The 18611-nt window shown below is 31.0% G+C and overlaps 1 protein-coding gene across 2 annotated transcripts; it reads right to left on the bottom strand.

The window, feature by feature from the left end:
- Positions 1-1816: 1816 nt before the first annotated feature.
- LOC145142564 (disease resistance protein RPV1-like) lies at positions 1817-7411 on the bottom strand. 2 transcript variants are annotated; one of them, XM_079074779.1, is made up of 6 exons: positions 6772-7407; positions 5460-6567; positions 5069-5362; positions 3270-4958; positions 3031-3069; positions 1817-2258 (listed from the first exon to the last, which is right to left on the bottom strand). In XM_079074779.1, exons 1-4 carry the CDS (start codon positions 7248-7250, stop codon positions 3273-3275), a joined length of 3567 nt encoding a protein of 1188 aa, XP_078930905.1. In that variant the 5' UTR covers positions 7251-7407; the 3' UTR covers positions 1817-2258; positions 3031-3069; positions 3270-3272. The 2 variants fall into 2 exon arrangements, with proteins under 2 accessions (XP_078930905.1, XP_078930906.1); XM_079074780.1 differs by lacking the exons at positions 1817-2258; positions 3031-3069 and having other exon boundaries at positions 3270-3481; positions 3563-4958; positions 6772-7411.
- Between the last annotated feature and the right edge of the window lie 11200 nt (positions 7412-18611).

Below are 18611 nucleotides of genomic sequence, written 5' to 3'. Positions count from 1 at the left end.
TTTTAATCAAATACCCTTGAATTTGTACTCTTTGAGTTATACTTCATTGTCAGATTTTTTTTTTTTTTTTTTTTTTTTTTTTTTGCTTATTTTTTTCTATCCTCTTTAGGATGAGAAACCATCAAGTTGTATGATTATGTTAGGTGGTGACATGGCAAGAATATAGTCAATTAACATACAATTTCCACTTGTTCATTTTCAAAAAGGAGTCGTTACGGCTGTAATGGTAGTGATTCATCTCATGATCACTTACTTAGTGGTGCTCTTAGTTGAAACTTTCTATACTTCTTGTTGCAGCTCTTTGTGATTTCATTTACATTGTATATGCAGGACCAAAATCAAAAGGAACAAGCATCAATGGTTGTTTAGACCTCTTATTAAACATGTTTAAAAGCTCTTTTTTACGCCTAGATTTTAGAATTTAATCCACTCTTGATATTAAAAGGATTGAAATAATACATGTTTAAGTGTCTTTTCAAACTATAGTGTTCTAATAAGTAAAACTCCTACCAGTTATAGCAGTGTACTTTTAACTTTTTCTTATTACAGCATAATACTTTGAAAATCTACCAAATGTAGCAATGTACTTTCAAGATTCAATTTTTTTCTTATTAGAACATTATGCTTTGATTGATATATACCCAGTCAGAGAAGTGAAATTGCTTTGTCTTTTAATTGCATTGCAATAGTTGGCTAGATTTTTGTAGTACAATGTTTTAACAAGAATAAATGAAAGTAGGATGTACGATAAAAAAACAAGTGAAAGTATGTTTCTAATTCATACATTTAACCCCAAACATACATATCTCATATTTCTTATCATCTTATTTCTGCAAAACCATTGAATTTAACTTTTTCATGGGAAAAGATCAAGAGAAGATATGAAATTAAGATGAACCAGGTTACCTGAGTCTTTTCAATTTATTGCTCACTAAAATGTAGAAAAATACTGCAACTTCAGTAATGACCCAACAAAACAATTAAGATATACAAGTATCAATTAAAATCCATAACACTTCCATCTCCAGTGCAATTTTTTGATCAGAAAAAAAAATAGATTGCCTATTTAGGGTTCAAATGAAGGTCAATTAACAATATTCACTTCAGTTGCCAAGATTGTTGAAGAGCGAAATCTATCTAATGTTCCATCCTCCATGATCAGTGCAATAAAACTACTTTGGCAGCTGCCTGGTAGAAATCAATTATATGATGAAATAACTTTTTGGAATATATACATAAACCCTATGAAATCAAGGAAAAAAACAAAGTTAACATACCATCACTACCCATGATTAGTTCCAAAAAAAAATTAGTTCATAAAGAAATGTGTGTTATGTTTCATGTCCAGTTCTATTAGCAGCATACACACAACAATAAACTTGTCCCTCTATAAAATAACATGAAGAAAGTTACATGTGGAAAATTTCTTTTTTCTATTATAAGTTACTGGATTAGTAGAGACCCATCACATCAACCTTTTCCAAAGTCGAGAGACTGACCACTTAACTTAATTTTTGGGTTTTTAGCTGAAAAATAATCATTATCATCTACAACAAGACCAAAAAGACCACCATGTCAATTCAGAGAACGATGATCAACTAGAAAACAGAGAAAGTACAATAGTTCTTTGAGAAATGACTTTTATGGGCCTCTAGAGCTTCTCAAAATCATCCTGTTGTGGGTGCGTGCATTATGTGCACCCTACATATATAGCAGAACGTTTTTCCTATTGTAACAACTTTCTACAGATTGTATGGCAACTTTTAACCTGAAACCTATCAAAACTCTATTCACAAACAATTAAGGTCGCAATCAATACACATATGAGACGATTCGTAACTTTCAAAATTACAATCTTATTGTTAATCAGGATACGGTTTGGGTTGATCCATGAAAATTCAGAGTGGTAAGCTAAATTTATATTTCAAAATATAAAGCATTAAGCTTTAAGTCTAAAAACAAACTTACAAACAAGAACTACGATCAATTTTTGATTGTTCCATTAAATGAAGAATGGAACGAATTTATTATCAAAATCTTGCAGTTCAAATGACATTTGGAAAGTCCCAACCTAACATCTCTTGAGCCATGGTTCTAATGGAGATCACTTCCAACTCATTCTCATTGTGCACTATGTGTTTCTTCTTTTGAAGAAGTCTCACATTGATTTCAACTAGTAACAATGCTTCAATCAACAGGAATCCCCAACACAAAGTCAACGATACTGAATGTGGAATCAACCCTTCTTCTACCGGTATCTGCACTCAAATTTCAAGGTGAACACATGATTATATTGTGGATGATAAAAGATCAACCGTTTCTAAATTGTAATATAATGTGGAAAATAATGTTGATACATACATACATACGTTTATACACATGTATATTCATACATAAATATCAGAATAATCTTAGATATAGCAACGTACTCTCATTTATTTATGTAGTATGGCATCCTACATTCATTTCATTTGATTACAACATGTTCCTTTGTTTTTCTTATTAAAGCAATGTACTTTGAAAAATCTACTCAAGGTAGCATTGTACGTTCAAAACCTTTTCTTATTAGAACACTATACTTTGAATGATCTACCCAAATATAGCAATGTACTTACATTTTTTTTCTTATTAAAACATTATGCTTTGAAAAATCTACCTAATTATAGCATTGTACTTTCAATTTTTTTTTTCTTATTACAACATTATACTTAGATAATCTACCCAGCCATGGGATTGTACTTTTAATTTTTACTTTGAAATTCTACATAACAAGAGCATTATACTTTCAACTATTACTTATTAGAACATTATACTTTGAATGGTCTAGCCAGTTATAGCATTGTACTTTCAAGTTTCATTTTTTTTTTCTTATTTAAACATATACTTCAATAAATCTACCCAGTTAGGGCAGTAAAATTGCTTTGTAATTTAATGTCATTGATAAACTGGGTAGATATTTTGTAGTATAATTTTGTAATAGGAAGAACTAGAATTAGGATGCTATGATAAGAGAGACAGATAGCAATTTACCCGAGTGTAGGCTTAATCCATTTTTTCAGCATCTCTTTTCTGCAAAAATCATTGAATTTAGCTTTTTAAGAGAAAAAATCAAGAGAAGAGAACAAATTAAGATGAACATTGTCTGCATGTATAGTACTTTATTTTCTTTTAATTATTAATTTTGATTTGTGGCTGAAATTTAGTTACCGTCGTATCAATTTTATTATTTAAATCAGTGTGACAAGATCAATGAAGAACACAGAAAGTACCTGTTACAAAGCTTCAAAAAGTTCATCCCTGGAGACTTCTGCTGTTGGCAGCTGTACGAAGCAGTCATATAGTGGGCCTTGTATCTCCGATGTAAACCCACACGACTCAAGAAGTTCCCACGACCCGAAGATAAACAGACCTTTTACCAAAAGAATGCTCTGTGGAAGATGAATTATGCTTGTACCTTGTACATACAACTCTCCTAAATGTTCTAAACATCCAAGTTCCTCAGGTAACTTTTCAAGCAATAAACAATGATCAAGTTTGAGAGAAGTTAAAAATTTCAACATACAAATGCTATCGGGTAGATGCTTAATCTTCATAGATGACAAAGTGAGCTTCCTTAAACTTTCCAATTCCCCAATACCCTCAGGTAACTTTTCAAGCAACAAACAATGATCAAGTTGGAGAAAAGTTAAACGTTTCAACATACAAATGCTACCTGGTAGATGCTTAATCTTCGCGGATGACAAAGCGAGCATCCTTAGACTTTCTAATTCGCCAATACCCTCGGGTAACTTTTCAAGAAGCCAACAGAATATAAGTCTGAGAGATTGCAGATGTTTCAACATACAAATGCTATCCGGAAGATGTTTAATTGTTGTAGATGACAAAGTTAGCTCCTCTAAACATTCTAATTGGTCAAGATCCTCAGGTAACCTCTCAAGTAGCAGACAATCTATAAGTTCAAGAGATTTCAAATGTTTCAACATACAAATGCTATGTGGAAGATGTTCAATTGTTGTAGATGACAAAATTAGCTCCTCCGGACAATCTAACTGGTCAAGATCCTTGAACGTCTCTAGAAAACTGCCTTTGAGTTCAAGATTTCTTAAATGTCTTAACCCACAAATGCTTTGTGAAAACGTCTCAAGGTTTGTGCAAGCACACATACCTACAGAAAGAAGCATCTCAAGATTTCTAGTAAATGAGGTTCGATCTTCTTCATAAAAGCACTTAAACCGAAACTTAGGCAAGTTATTGTCGGGGTGAAGCGGGCATCTTTCTAAGGCCTCCGCAATCAGCTGTAATTCAGCTGAAGGACCAACCTCAAGTGATTCATCCACACTACAAGAAGTATAATCATCTTTGTCAAACAAAAAAGAGCTAAACCTCAAACAACCACTTAAGTCTACATGGACAAGCTTGTTTAGACATCCAATGGGGGTGTGAAGTTCTACCAATTTATGACACTCTTTGAGATATAACTTCTTGAGATTTGGGGTCATCCGAAGGTCAAGGGTCCTCAATTTTGAATGACTAATTTTGAGTTTGGTGAGCTTTTGACATTCATTGGCCATGTGAAGTTCTTCCAAACAACAAGATTCTTGAAGATTTAACTTCTCTAGATTTGGAGTCATCCCAAGGTCAAGGGTCCTCAATTTTGAATGACTAATTTTGAGTTTGGTGAGCTTTTGACATTTATTGGCCATGTGAAGTTCTTCCAAACAACAAGATTCTTGAAGATTTAACTTCCCTAGATTTGGAGTCATCCCAAGGTCAAGGGTCCTCAACCTTGAACCTTCAATGTCGACAGAGGTGAGCTTTAAACATCCAGCGGTCATATGAAGTTCTAGCAAATCATCGCAATAATGAAGAGTCAACGTCTCGAGATTTGGAGTAAGCCCAAGGTCAATGGTACTCAACCTTGAAAAACTGAGGTCAAGAAATCTGAGCTTGTTAAAGACCTAAAATAAGCAAAAAAGAAACAAAATGAATATTGGTGTAATAACAGAACAATGTATGTATAACATTATATAATGAATTATACAGATCAATCGATCAACCATAATTTTACCTTACTTTCTCCACCTTCCCAAAGTTGTACAATTCTGCTGCGAACCATTTTAAGTGCAACAAGATTATTTGCTTGAAACATTGTGGGTAAAGAACTAAAAGGGTAATAGGTCCAATCCACATATCGTAGAGCATTTGGGAAGTCTGAGCCAGCCATACTAAACTCCAAATCACTGGAAGAAACTCCAAAAACAGAAAGAAATCTAAGTTCCTTCATCTTTCTCAGACCTTTTATAAAAATATGAGGATTGAATTTCACTGAGTGGAATCGTATACATCTTGTTGCTTTAGTACCCTGCAATCCAAAATAAGTCACCATGAAACTTGTGTCATAATAACTATAGATGTGTTGGTTTTTTCTTTTACCAAATATAAGTAAACATTATCCTTACCAAATCATTAGCTAATATCTCTTCAATTTCATCTTTAATCCACAATCGGCTATGATTGTGAGGCTCATCCAGGTGCCCACGACGAACAATATTCCTGCCCATTTCTACAATACGGTCATGCATGCCTAGGCAATCACCATCATAATAAAAGTTCTTATAAATAGTTATGAGAGATTTTTGTTCAAGAACTTTTAAACCATTTCTAGCATGAAACCCACAATATTCAAGCGCTTTGATAGCCTCATCTTTCAGCCAATCTTTCATGATGCATGCAACATCTAGAAACATTTCCTTGTAATCCTCCTCTAGAGATATATAGCTTAATTCCAATTTTTTCAAAGTTTGTGTTTCCGGAATCGTTTTTAGTCTTTCTAGGGCATCTATCCATTCGAGATCAGTTTTTCCACAAAGAAACGAACCCAAAACCTTAATCGTCAAGGGAAGATCAGCCGCATAATGTACAACTTGTCTTGATAGCTCTTCATACCCTTGAATTGGAATATCTATCCCAAATGCAAACCTACTGAACAGGCAAATTGCCTCCTCATATGATAGCAGATTGACATCATGAATGAACTTCACTCGATGCGCTACCAGCACTTGCTCATCTCTTGTTGTGATGATAATTACACTTCCCGCCTTAAACCAGTTAGGCTCGCCTGCTAACGCCTCAAGTTGATTTATATCATCAACATCATCTAGAACAACAAGAACCTTCCTATTAGGAATCCTCCTCTTCATCATGCGTTTCCCATCAAAAACACTACTTACTCTCATGTCTTCATTGAAGACATCTGAAAGGACTTGCTTTTGCAAAGAATTTAAACCGGAGAAAGAAGCCTTTTCCCTCACATTTTCAACGAAGCTTGTACCTTCAAACTGAAAGGATATGTGATCAAAAGCAGCTCTTGCTAAAGTTGTCTTTCCACCACCTCCCATGCCCTTGATCCCGATCATACGGACATCGTCACAGCCAATTCCTAAAGATGGTATAAGATTTTCGATCCGGGTCTCCATTCCTACTAGCTTTTCATCAATGTTGAAACTAATGGAACGTAACTCTAGTGAAAGCACCTCAACTATTTTTCGGATGAATTTAGCTTCATGCCTGCATTTTAAAGAAGATTCAGTTAGCTTACTCAAAATCCCATATCACCAGTCACTTTCAGATCTATAATTAACATATGAAAAATTACGTATTAAAATTTGACAATCTAAGATGCCATATACGAGCCATTTATATCCAGGACTCCAGATTATGCAGTAGATCTAAAATATTCAAAATATTGCAGAGATCTAATGAAGGAATTACCCGTCAGCAGTGTTCTTCAACTCCCACCCAGCCAGATCCGCTGCTTCTTTGAGAGCCTCTCTCCATATTCCAGCAGCCTCTTTATTTTGAAGGTCGTAAAAGGCGTCTGCCACTGCCCCCTCTTGTTTGCGGACTTCCCGTGGTTCCACATCATAGAAAACGGGGTAAGCGGTATGCTCGTTCGACTTCTGACACTCCATTATCTTAACAAGTTCATTCAAGCACCAAGATGAAGAGGCATATCTTTTGGAGAAAACAATGATGTAGAATTTGGAGTTTTCAATGGATCCGATGAGCTCATCACTAATGTTTTCCCCTTTTTTGATTTCTTCGTCGTCCTTGTAAGTATGAATGCTTTTTTGCTTAAGAGCATGATAAAGATGGTCAACGAAGTTCGTACGAGTGTCTTCGCCCCTGAAACTCAAAAATACATCATACTTAAAGATCTTGTGAATGGATGAAGTTGAAGAAGACGCCATTAAAGGTATGATTGAAGGATCCTGATAAAAATCAAATCTTTGTTAAGAAAAGTTAAAATGATTGCGAAGAAATTTTGATGAGATGAATCTGGATGATCATCATAAGCAGATTAAGAAGATAGAAGATAATGTGATCGATGGTGATGGGTGTTGCTGGAAGACTTTTGGACTTCTGTGGAGAAAGCCAGACCACTTGTTTAGTCAAGGAACTGTAAATTTACTGCATTTCTAGTTAAGGCATGACGGTTGTGAAAAATATTTACCATGTTTACCATTTTTGTCAGGAAGAGAAAAGGAAGTGCAGAAGAAGATGAGTTTCAAGAATCTTATTTCCGTTTCCACGTCTCTGTATTTCCCCTTGGCGTCTTACTTTTTTTTTAGTGGGGATATCGACTAAAAAAATAAGACGCAGGTTGATTTTTAGGGTTCTTATTAAAAAAGACAATTTAATTATATATATATATATATATATATATATATATATATATATATATATATATATATGCGAAAATATATATATTATGCGAAAATGCGAGAACCATTCAATTTTTGACACATGTATTTTGTAATTTATATTATTTTCTAATATTTAAAGGGTATACTTGTAAATATATATTTTTTGAATGTATTTATTAGTTATTGTGGATAATCAAATTTGAAATTTTAATTCAGTTGGTAACTTCTTACTGTACGTAGTGGACCAATTTAGTTTTTAATGTATAGACATTCGGTTGACTCAAATTAGAATTGACCGATTGCAGTTTCGGTTTTTATTCGATGTTTGCGTTTAAAGCCATATTGGATGCTCGTTCAAATAAAAAAAGGTTTAATTCGAAAAGGAAAAAAAAAGAACCGATTGCAAAAGGAATTAGAACGAAACATGAATTTGAATTTGAACTGTGCTGATAATCCGATTGAAATTGAAGATGATGAAGATTATGCGGTTGAAGATTTCATACAGAAACAAAAATTTGATGGAGGTTCATATGTTTATCCATATTCATCAAGCATTCAGAACTTTAATTATTAGTTTTATCGATTCATGTAGTTCATGTTATTTTGTTCCAGATTTGAAGAATCCAATTGAGATACATTCCGGTAAATCATTGAAGATTAAGAAAGATCCCGAAAATGGTGGTGTTTCAAGTGTTGATGTTCTTAGAAACATGGAAAAAGTCAATGAAGGTAGTTGTTTTGTGAGTTGTCGTTAATTCAGTAGATAATACAATCGTTTTTATTGTATCAGATGAGAATAAGGCAATTGAGATTCATTCTAGCAATTCTTTGAAGCTTAAGAAACGCAGAATTGATGATGAAGTAGGCAAGGGCAAAAAAATTAATGAAGGTATGTATGCATCAATATATTCTTTAATTCCACATTCAATTAATATAAGGATGTTGTTTTATTGCATTAAAACACCCTATTAAAGTTTGATTTTTATTATGAAGTAAATTTAAAGAAACTAAGGTATTTCAAATTAAATACAAACTGATTGAATACCTTCTTGCAGTTTTAATCTAATTGTTAATCTAATTGTTAATGTAATATTTGGATATGTTTTGTAGGCTGTAATTCTTTTTCTAGTGATTCAGATTATGAAGATTCGAGTATAAGAAGTTTTAAGAAGTTTGTAGGAAAATCTGATAAAAAAGAAAAAAAAAGATGGTAAAGCTGGTAATGTGAAAGCTTTGTATGCTCGTGTTTCTGTTAATTCTATTTATGGGGCTGTGAAATCTATGAATGATATTCAAAAAGATTGTGTAAGAAGAATTGGTTTTGGGTCATTGCTTGATATGAAGACTCAAAGTATTCCAATGAAATTATGTTATTTTGTTGTGGATTCTTTTGATCATGAGGAGATGGTTATTAAGAGTGAAGGTGGAAATATTCCGGTAACAAGAGAAGATGTGAATAGGGTTCTAGGTTTGCCATTGGGTTATGAGCAAATAAGTTGTTTAGGTGTTCGAGGCAATGATGATTAGTTTGAAATTTGGAAAGACCAATTTAAGAAGCCATTGTCATTAGTAGCTCCTTCTGATTTGTTGATGAAGATAATAGAGCGAAGTGAAGCAGATATGGTTTTCATTGTGAATTTCATAATTCTGGTGTGTACATGTTTCGGATCATGTAACAAACAAGGAGCTTGTAATTTCAAAGTTCTTCCTTACTTGTCTCAATCATCTAAGTTGGATAAAATAGATTGGTGTGCATATGTTTTGAATTGTTTGAAGGAAGAGAAAGTGGTATGGAGCAGAAATGAAATTAAAACATTTTTTAATGGACCATGTGAATTTCTAACGGTATATTCTTTTAAATTTTTTGATTTCTTTATATAATAAATAATATTCATATCATTATATTTTCTAACTAAAGATGTTTTTTGTAGTTGCTATATGTTGACAGGATTCAATGTCAGCAAATGCCATTTTTCAGAAGATTTCCTGTAATTAATTTCTGGACATCAGATCAACTTAAGTTTAGAGAAAGCAAGGAATTGGAAAATGGTGGTTTCGGTTATGGTGTTGTTGCAAATTGTAATGAAGATTTTGAAAGTGGATCGATATATGTAAGATTCATTTTTTATTTGTATATTTTCTTAAATTTCGGATTAATTTTTATTTTATTTATTTTTTAAAAATTTTCAGGATTGTGAGTCGGATATTCAGTGGGTTGTTTATGATTTGAATAAGAAAGTTGAAATGGCATTGCAAAAGCATGGAAGTCATAAAAATTTTCAATTGTATAAATTGAAATTACAAGAGATTGTTTCAGTTTTTTCTAAATTCCATCATAGTGATGTTGATAATGTTTCAAGTTCAGGCTCAATAAGAAGGAAAATTAGTTTTGAGGATGACTCTTTCAATCATCAGGGTAATTGTTTTCTATATTTATGAATTATTCATTTTAGACTAAACTGCAAATTTGGTCCCTGTGGTTAGCAAAAAATTGTAGATGGAGTCCAAAAAGTTTCCAACTTGCACCACTGGTCCAAAATCACAAACTTTTCGTGGATTTGGTCCCTGAACAATTTGAAATGACTCTTTTACCCTTTTGATTTGTTTTTTCTATTTTCTTTATTAATTTTAGTATTTAAATGTTTAAAAAAAATAATTAAATAAATCCTACCCCATCCATCCCTCTCCACCGGTAACCTCTCTCTCTCTCTCTCTCTCTCTATCTCTCTCTCTCTCTCTTCACTTGCAAAAACCTCTTTCTCTCATCGTCTTCTTCATCCCTTCAATGACAAAAACACCGGGTAACATAATTTTAGATCCACCTTAAAAAACCTTAACCCACCACCATCATTGAAATGATTCCCTAGAACTGGAGCGGTTTTTCATCTCAAATGAAATTCCCCTAAAGAGCGATTCTCATGAAAAATGGGGTCAATCTTCTAAATCATCCTAACCCACCCTCCCAATTCGTAAACCCCACCCCTCCCTTTCTCTATTGGGTTCATCACACACAAGAACAACCATGAGTTAAAACCCATATCTACAACACCTTCCGGTGGTGAACTTGAGTCACTATAAAGAATCAGAATCAGCATGTTGCACCTTCAAGAAATTGAATCAGAATCTGACGATTGGGCCTTCAGGAAATTGAGATATGGAAATAATGGTGTTGAACAAGTGTTTGAAAATCAGACCTTCGGCACATACATACTCTGATTAACACGGAAATTGACACCACCCGAACATCTAAAAACCCTAAAATCTCGGATCTGAACAACTACACACATACATTGATGGTCACTTCGCTCTTGGAGGTTCACCAAATGAAAACGTAGCTCCGACTGTGAAAATCCTTTGCTGGAATGAGAAACTCAAGAAAGAGAGTAATAGAGGGAGGTGTTGGCCTATCAATGTTCTCAATCTGGTTTATCAGTATGTGTGCGTGTGTGTGTTTGTTGAATCAGGAAGAGAGAACGAGAGACGCAAGAGAGAGAGAGAGGTGTGTGTGCACATATATGTGTTTAATCTGCATCAGTTTTTCCAAAACTTCATTATATGTGCTTATATGTGTTGAATATGCATAATATTTTCCCAGAACTCCATTGTGTTCATAGTTTATGTATGTGTATCAGTGTATGATTGTGAATTAAATTAGTAAGAGAGGGGTAGGGTTATCGACGTAAGAGGTGGGGGTGGTAGGGGTGCTGATAATATTTCTTTTTGCTTTTTTTTTCAAGTACTGAATTACTGAAATACATAAAAAATGGAAGGGCAAAATAGTCTTTCTAACTAATTTTAAAATATTCAGGGATTAAAACCATAAAAAGTTTCAGCTTTTGGACTAATGGTGCAAGTTGAAAATATTTTGGACCTTATCCACACTTTTTGGATAACCACAGGGACCATAAATGCAGTTTTGTCTTCATTTTATGATAATGCAAAAGAACATCAAATTCTAAATCTATTTTTATTTTTTGTATTGTAGGTAATGAAATTGGAAAAAGATTGTTGAATGAAGATATACTATCCTTTGTTTTAGGAATAGAGTCTGAGTTATATACTCCAAAAAAGCCTTGTTTAAGTTCAGGTCATAAAATGCAAGAGAGATCAATATTTAAAGGGTTTGTTGATTCTCCGGTTAATGTAAGGGGTAAAAATTTGCATGTTACAAGTTGTTTGAGTAAAAGAAATCAAAATCAATTGCAATCTAAATCAAGGCCAAAAAGAGATCAAATGTTACCTCCAGTAAGGAGGTCTCCTTATGTGATTTGGGCGGTTCCTATTGATACTACTTTGACAAAGGAAGAGAACATAATATCTAACTGGTATTCAGTTTAGTTGAAGATCCAATGTAATGGGTTTTTTTGTGAAGATAGGTAATTATTAATTTAACATATATTAATATTATCATTTTAATTTTGTAGGGATAACTTATTTCTTAGCATATCTGGTCAACGTGGAGAACGTCATATGTTTGAGAGCTTATATCCGCATGAACATCTATTTTATGGAACAATTGATTGTTTTGTTGATGTTCTAAACTATGATGAGAGAGCTAGAAATAAAGATACTCCGTCATGTTTCTTCTTCAAGACATGTGTTTTGGTAAATTTTTAGTTTTTTTAATTTTATTATTTGTTTCAATATGGGTTTGATTTTTTTTGTATAAGTAGAATCCTGGATATATGCACATCAAAGGAACTAAAAGTGAAGAAAGAGTATAAAAATTTCAAAGAGAATGTCCTTCAGTGTTTGGGTGTATCGGAAGATAGAAGATGTTTAAAAGGATTTGATATGGTAAGGTTTTAATACGATATGTTTATTTTATATAAAAGTTTAAATTATCTTAATGAATTTTTTTTTATATATAGGTGTTTTTTCCTGCATGTTCAAACAATCACTATTTTGTGTTTGTTTATGATTTTAAGAACCGAAAAGCTGTGATTTTGGACAACCTGTTGTACAGTAGTTGTGATGAAGCATATCCACATCTTATTTATAATTTGGTATGTTATTTTGACTTTGATATAATCTTAGTAATATTTTATTTCTGATATTATTTTTTTATTGTTGCAGAAGTATATGTTTGAGAGGTATCTTCTTGAAATTAATCATAATATGGCGTTTTCGGTTCAATATGAAATTGATTTTTTCCATCGGTACATGACATGGAAAACAATGGGTAACTTGAATGATTGTGGCATATTTTTTATGAGGCACATGAAAACTTATAAAGGTGGTCCGTTAGCACAATGGGAATGTGGATTTAAAAAGGAAGGTGCTGATCAATTACATCAAATTAGGAAGCTGAGGAGGAGGTATTGTTTGAAAATTTTGTTGAGTGAGGTGAACATAATGAAGCCTGAAGTAGAAAATCTAATTGGTCAATATCAAAGGATGTCTCATGATGATAGGCGTAAATTATATCTAGATGGTATATTTAAAATAGGATCTCGTCTAGCAGCTTTTGGTCCATGAAACAATATTATGTTTTCAAGAGTATTAATATGTTTTGTTGTTTACTTTTATTTAGTTTTCCTTTAAATTTGTAAGTTGTTTTAGTCATCAAATGTAAGACATGAATAGAAGTCTATGTTTTAATTAGTGAAGTGTTTTTGTAATTAGTGAAGTGTTTTTGAATAACATTTCTTTTTTGGCATTTTGACATAAAGGACTTTGTGGTCCATTGTAACATGAAGGGCAATTTGGTCCATTTTGACAATGATGCATAGAAATTGTTTGGGATAATGTCATAAAAAGCCTTAAGTTTGGTAGAAAATGCCGGTTTTACCCTTCGGCAGATTTTTGGTTCGTTTATACCGCAAACTTGTCATTTTTTTTGTCAGTTTTGCCCTTGTCACCTGCAATAGCAGGTTTCCAGGTTACCATGAATTATTTTTTGCGAAAAAACCCTTAAGTTTACAAATATTTTGCAAAAAAACCCTTAAGATTATAAACATATAAAATATAAATATATATTCAAAATTTGATAAAACTACATAGTTTCCTACTGAAACATATTTTTAGCTTTATTTATGGTAAATTTTATATTGGTTCGATATAAAGTCTTTATATTTAAATTTTAAAAAGTTACCTAATTTTATCAAAATTTGAATATATTTATTAATTAATACTTAAACTTTTCAAAGCAACATTAAAAAACGTCTGTTAGCTAATAATGAACTATGCTAAAATAATTAAACATATGAATAATATGACATTAGTACCATTCAATTAATTTTTTTAAACGAAAAATAAAAATATCTTATATGTTTAAAAGGTTTGTATTTCAGAAATAATAAACTATCATATTTTTTTTATAAAGATAAATATATTTATATAATAAATTAGACAAATATATTTATATTTTATATGTTTAAAAGGTTTATATTTATTTTTGATGTTTAAAATGTTTATGATATTTTAATATAAAAATATGATAATATTATTATGTATTTAAACATATAAAAAAAATATGATACGTTATTATTTATGAAATACAAACCTTTTAAACATATAAAATATTTTTATTTACCTTTTAAAAAAATTAATTGAATGTACTTGATGCCATATTATTCATATGTTTAACTATTTTAGCATAATTAATTATTAACTAACAGATGTTTTTTAATTTTGTTTTGAAAAGTTGATGTATTAATTAAGAAATATATTCAAATTTTGATAAAACTAGGTAACCTTCTTAAAACTTAAATATAAAAACTTTATATCGAACCAATATAAAATTTACCGTACATAAAGCTAAAAATATGTTTCAGTAGAAAACTATGTAGTTTTATCAAATTTTGAATATATATTTATATTTTATATGCTTATAATCTTAAGGGTTTTTTTGCAAAATATTTGTAAACTTAAGGGTTTTTTCGCAAAAAATAATTCATGGTAACCTGGAAACCTGATATTGCAGGTGACAAAGGCAAAACCGACAAAAAAATGACAAGTTTGCGGTATAAACGAACCAAAAATCTGCCGAAGGGTAAAACCGACATTTTCTGCCAAACTTAAGGCTTTTTATGACATTATCCCAAATTGTTTTCATTCAGAACTTATTCCAACGATTGGAATGGTGTATTACCCTTGGTTAAAATACAATTAATCAAACACTTAATATATCAATCAAAATTGATGATTTCTTCCTGGTTCAAAAGTACATTGTCTATTTTGCATTTTCACATTAGAGTCAATTTTGTACATTTTGACATAAAGGACATTTTTGTCCACTTTTGACCCTGATGTTGGTGAATTTTTTTCATTCTTGACCAAAAAGGTGCATTTCACTTGGTATTAGAAAAAAATGGAAAAGAAAATTAACTATGTGAAAAAATGGACCAAATTGCCCTTTAGGTCATTTAAAATGGATCAACATAAAAAGTATGATTAGATGCAAGTTACACAACTTTGAAGTTAGAAAGAATTAAAAATAAAACATCTTTGGATAACAATTCTTTTTTTTGCATTTTGACATAAAGGACAATTTGGTCGATTTTAACATAAAGGGCAATTTGGTCCATTTTGACCCTAATACATATAAATTGTTTTTATTTAAATTTTATTCCACCGAGTGAAATGGTGTATTATTCTTGGTTAAAATACAAGTAATCAAACACTTAATATATCAATTAAGATTGATGATTTTTTCCTGGTTCAAAAGTACATTGTCTATTTTGCATAAAAGTCAATTTTGTCCATTTTGACATAAAGGAAAATTTTGTCCATGTTGACCCTAATGCAGGTAATTTGTTTTCATTCTTTATTAAAAAGGTGCATTACATTTGGTTAAATTTCGATTATTCAAACATTTAATATATAAACAAAGTAATACTTAATTTTCTAAAAAGATATATTAAATAAACATATGACACATGCCTTGTTTATAAACATCTTAGAAAGTAGCAAACATAATCAAATTACATAAAGTTCTTACATTCTAAAATCATAACACATCATTTTTCTGCATACAACTACCATCTAGATTCAAAAACCCAAAACCCACATTTTCCCCTGTTTGTGTCATCGACTTCCTTGTTTCCTTCTAATTCTTGAAAAGCTTCACTTGGTGCTTTGTGTACTCTAAAGCTTCATGAAGTTTGTGCACATCGATCCATATCTTGAAGTTGTCAAACATGTTGATTCTAGCTTCCCATACATTCAGATTTGGATTTTAAACAACCAACTTGTACAGAAGAGTACACAGATAACTGTTGGTTGCCATGTTCAAAGTATTTGGGAAGTAGATCGAAACAGTTTTAACAAAATGTTCAATATAAATTTCTTGAACACAAAACAACCCATCATTTTTCACCTTTTCCACAAAATCAGAAATATCAAGAACATATTGAAGTTTGTTTAACCCAACATCTAAAGGAGCATAAGTAACCAACGAGTAGCAGAATGTGTTGTGGAATTCGTAACCTAAAGAGGAGATTATTTTCTGGAAGATCTGAATAGAGAAATTGTTTATGTTGCAAAAGTCAACATAGTCAATAATACCTCCTTCGTAAGACATGTTTGGATTGTTGGAAAAATGTCCTCCATGATAGATTTTCATTGAGAAGTAACATTTGTTTTCAGTTCCTGATTAAATAAGAATAAAAATTAGATAAACATAAATATCATATGATATAAAGAAAAAGAACCATACCATACAGCTCTTCTGGAAGTATATACTTTGATGAATCTCGGAAATCTAGTTTTCACCATTAAAATCCATCGAATGCAAATCTTATAACTCTTTAGTTTTTTTTTATAACGGAAGAAGATGTGGGGCTGTTGGATATATAAGAAGTAATTGTAATCAAAAGAAATAATTGTAGTTTTTAAATATTGTTTTGGGTTGTCAATCACATTTATTGTTTCTGATATTGGCGGTTATGGAGGCTTAGATAATACTTTTACTTTATATTAGATAATCATTAGAATCTTTCAAATAGAAGATATTATCTTATTTTCAATGACTCTTTTTATGTTATCTCTAATAATGGCGGTTATATTTTGCAATTTGCATCATACTATCTATATATTCAATGCAATGTATAATGTTGGAAATATAATCAGTAATAAATATATTTTGGTATCCTTCAATTGTTATATTATATTCTAATTACAATGACAATGTTTATATTATAACTAACCATATATATTTTTCTTATTAATAATTTTATTAATTAATTTATTAAAATATAGTATTTTAAAATTATTTGTATTGATGAATATATTATTATTCGGAAGAAGGGCTTTTTTGTCCATTTTTCTCCTGCACTAATCTTTTATATTTTGCGTAAATCCTTTTAAAAGTGAAATAAGCAATGTAGTATTATAAAAGGACCAAATCATCAATTTAATATAAAATTAATAAAATAAGTGAAATTAAGAAAATTTGCCCTTTTTTTTAATCAGAAATTTATGATATTCGAATATTTAGGTTTTTTAATTTTTTTCAATTTATTTTTATTCATTTTTTATTTTGTATTTTTTTTGTCCTTTTGATATCAAATTAATAGATTACCTTTAAAAAGTGTAATTTCCTCCATTTTGCCCCTGCATCACTTTTTTATTCATTTTTGTTTATTTTGTAATATTTTTTTTGTCTGTTTGACAGTGAATGAGTACAATACTTGTATTAAGGTCATTTTGGTCCATTTTTATTCATTTTTGTTTATTTTGTATTTTTTTTTGTCCTTTTGAAATCAAATTAATAGATTACCTTTAAAAAGTGTAATTTCCTCCATTTTGCCCCTGCATCACTTTTTTATTCATTTTTGTTTATTTTGTATATTTTTTTTGTCCGTTTGATAGTGAATGAGTACAATACTTGTATTAAGGGCATTTTGTTCCATTTTGCAACTGCATTGTATTTTTATATTGGATAATGATCTTTTTTTACAACATAAAGGTATAAAAATTTCAAGTTTGGACATATTGCTCCTACATTAAATCCTTAAAAATGAAGTTCCAAAATTTTATCTATCTATAGGTTATACATCACAACACACATGTTAAACCTTTTATTTTATTATACAAAGCTTTTTTTTTCAGATTTTGTTTTTGATAAGAAAACATTATATATTTTCATTGAAGGGCATAATTGTCCTTTTGTAACAGAAACATCATTTTGATAGCATAATAATCAAACATTGTAACACATTCAAATATATGAAACTAAAATTGTATGATTAAACAAATATCTGCAAACATTTACCATAAGTTTACATAAGAAAATCATAATATAAAGTTTTATACTGATGTTTTTTCAAAGGCATAAGAAATTTGGATGGATTGATGGGGCAGTTTCTTTTATCATGATTGACAAATTCATTACATCCTGTGCATTTTCGTTTAACCTTAAGAGATTTTGCAATTGCTTTTTCTGCAGAGCTTTGCATTCTTTTTCTCTTTCCGGAACCTCTAGTTCTTATCCCGTTAGGTGCCTCAATGTCAATTTCATTTGGAATGTGGAGTCCAACAACATTTTCAACAATTTCTCTTATTGGATTTGTATTTGGTTTAGTCACAACATTCTTTTCACACTCAATGCTTAATGTCTTCAAACTTTGTACCAGTTCTTGTAATTTCCCAAGATCATGAGCCACCGAATCGACACCTTTCTCATACAAATATGACGCCTCATGCAAAAGATTTGAAGTTTCAGTGTTGCCCACTCCCCATCTATGCAATATCTTTTGATAAGAAACATCCGCAATGTTTTTTCTCCATCGATCAAGAATGTATTTTTCCGGTATTTTGAAAATGTCATTGTCTAAGAGAACTCTAAAACAATGACAACAAAGAATTCCATAAAACTGAAAATGCTTACATGAACATTGTATGGTCATATCTCCTTCATTAAAAAACACCTGTAATATTATTCTTATTTTATCAATTTTCATT

This window comes from Lactuca virosa, unplaced genomic scaffold (assembly GCF_052849685.1).
Source record: "Lactuca virosa cultivar CGN04683 unplaced genomic scaffold, Lactuca_virosa_CGN04683_v6 scaffold_22, whole genome shotgun sequence".
Lineage (NCBI taxonomy): Eukaryota > Viridiplantae > Streptophyta > Magnoliopsida > Asterales > Asteraceae > Lactuca > Lactuca virosa.
Note: the sequence above shows the minus strand (reverse complement) of the source record. Positions and strands in the feature narration are given on the sequence as shown.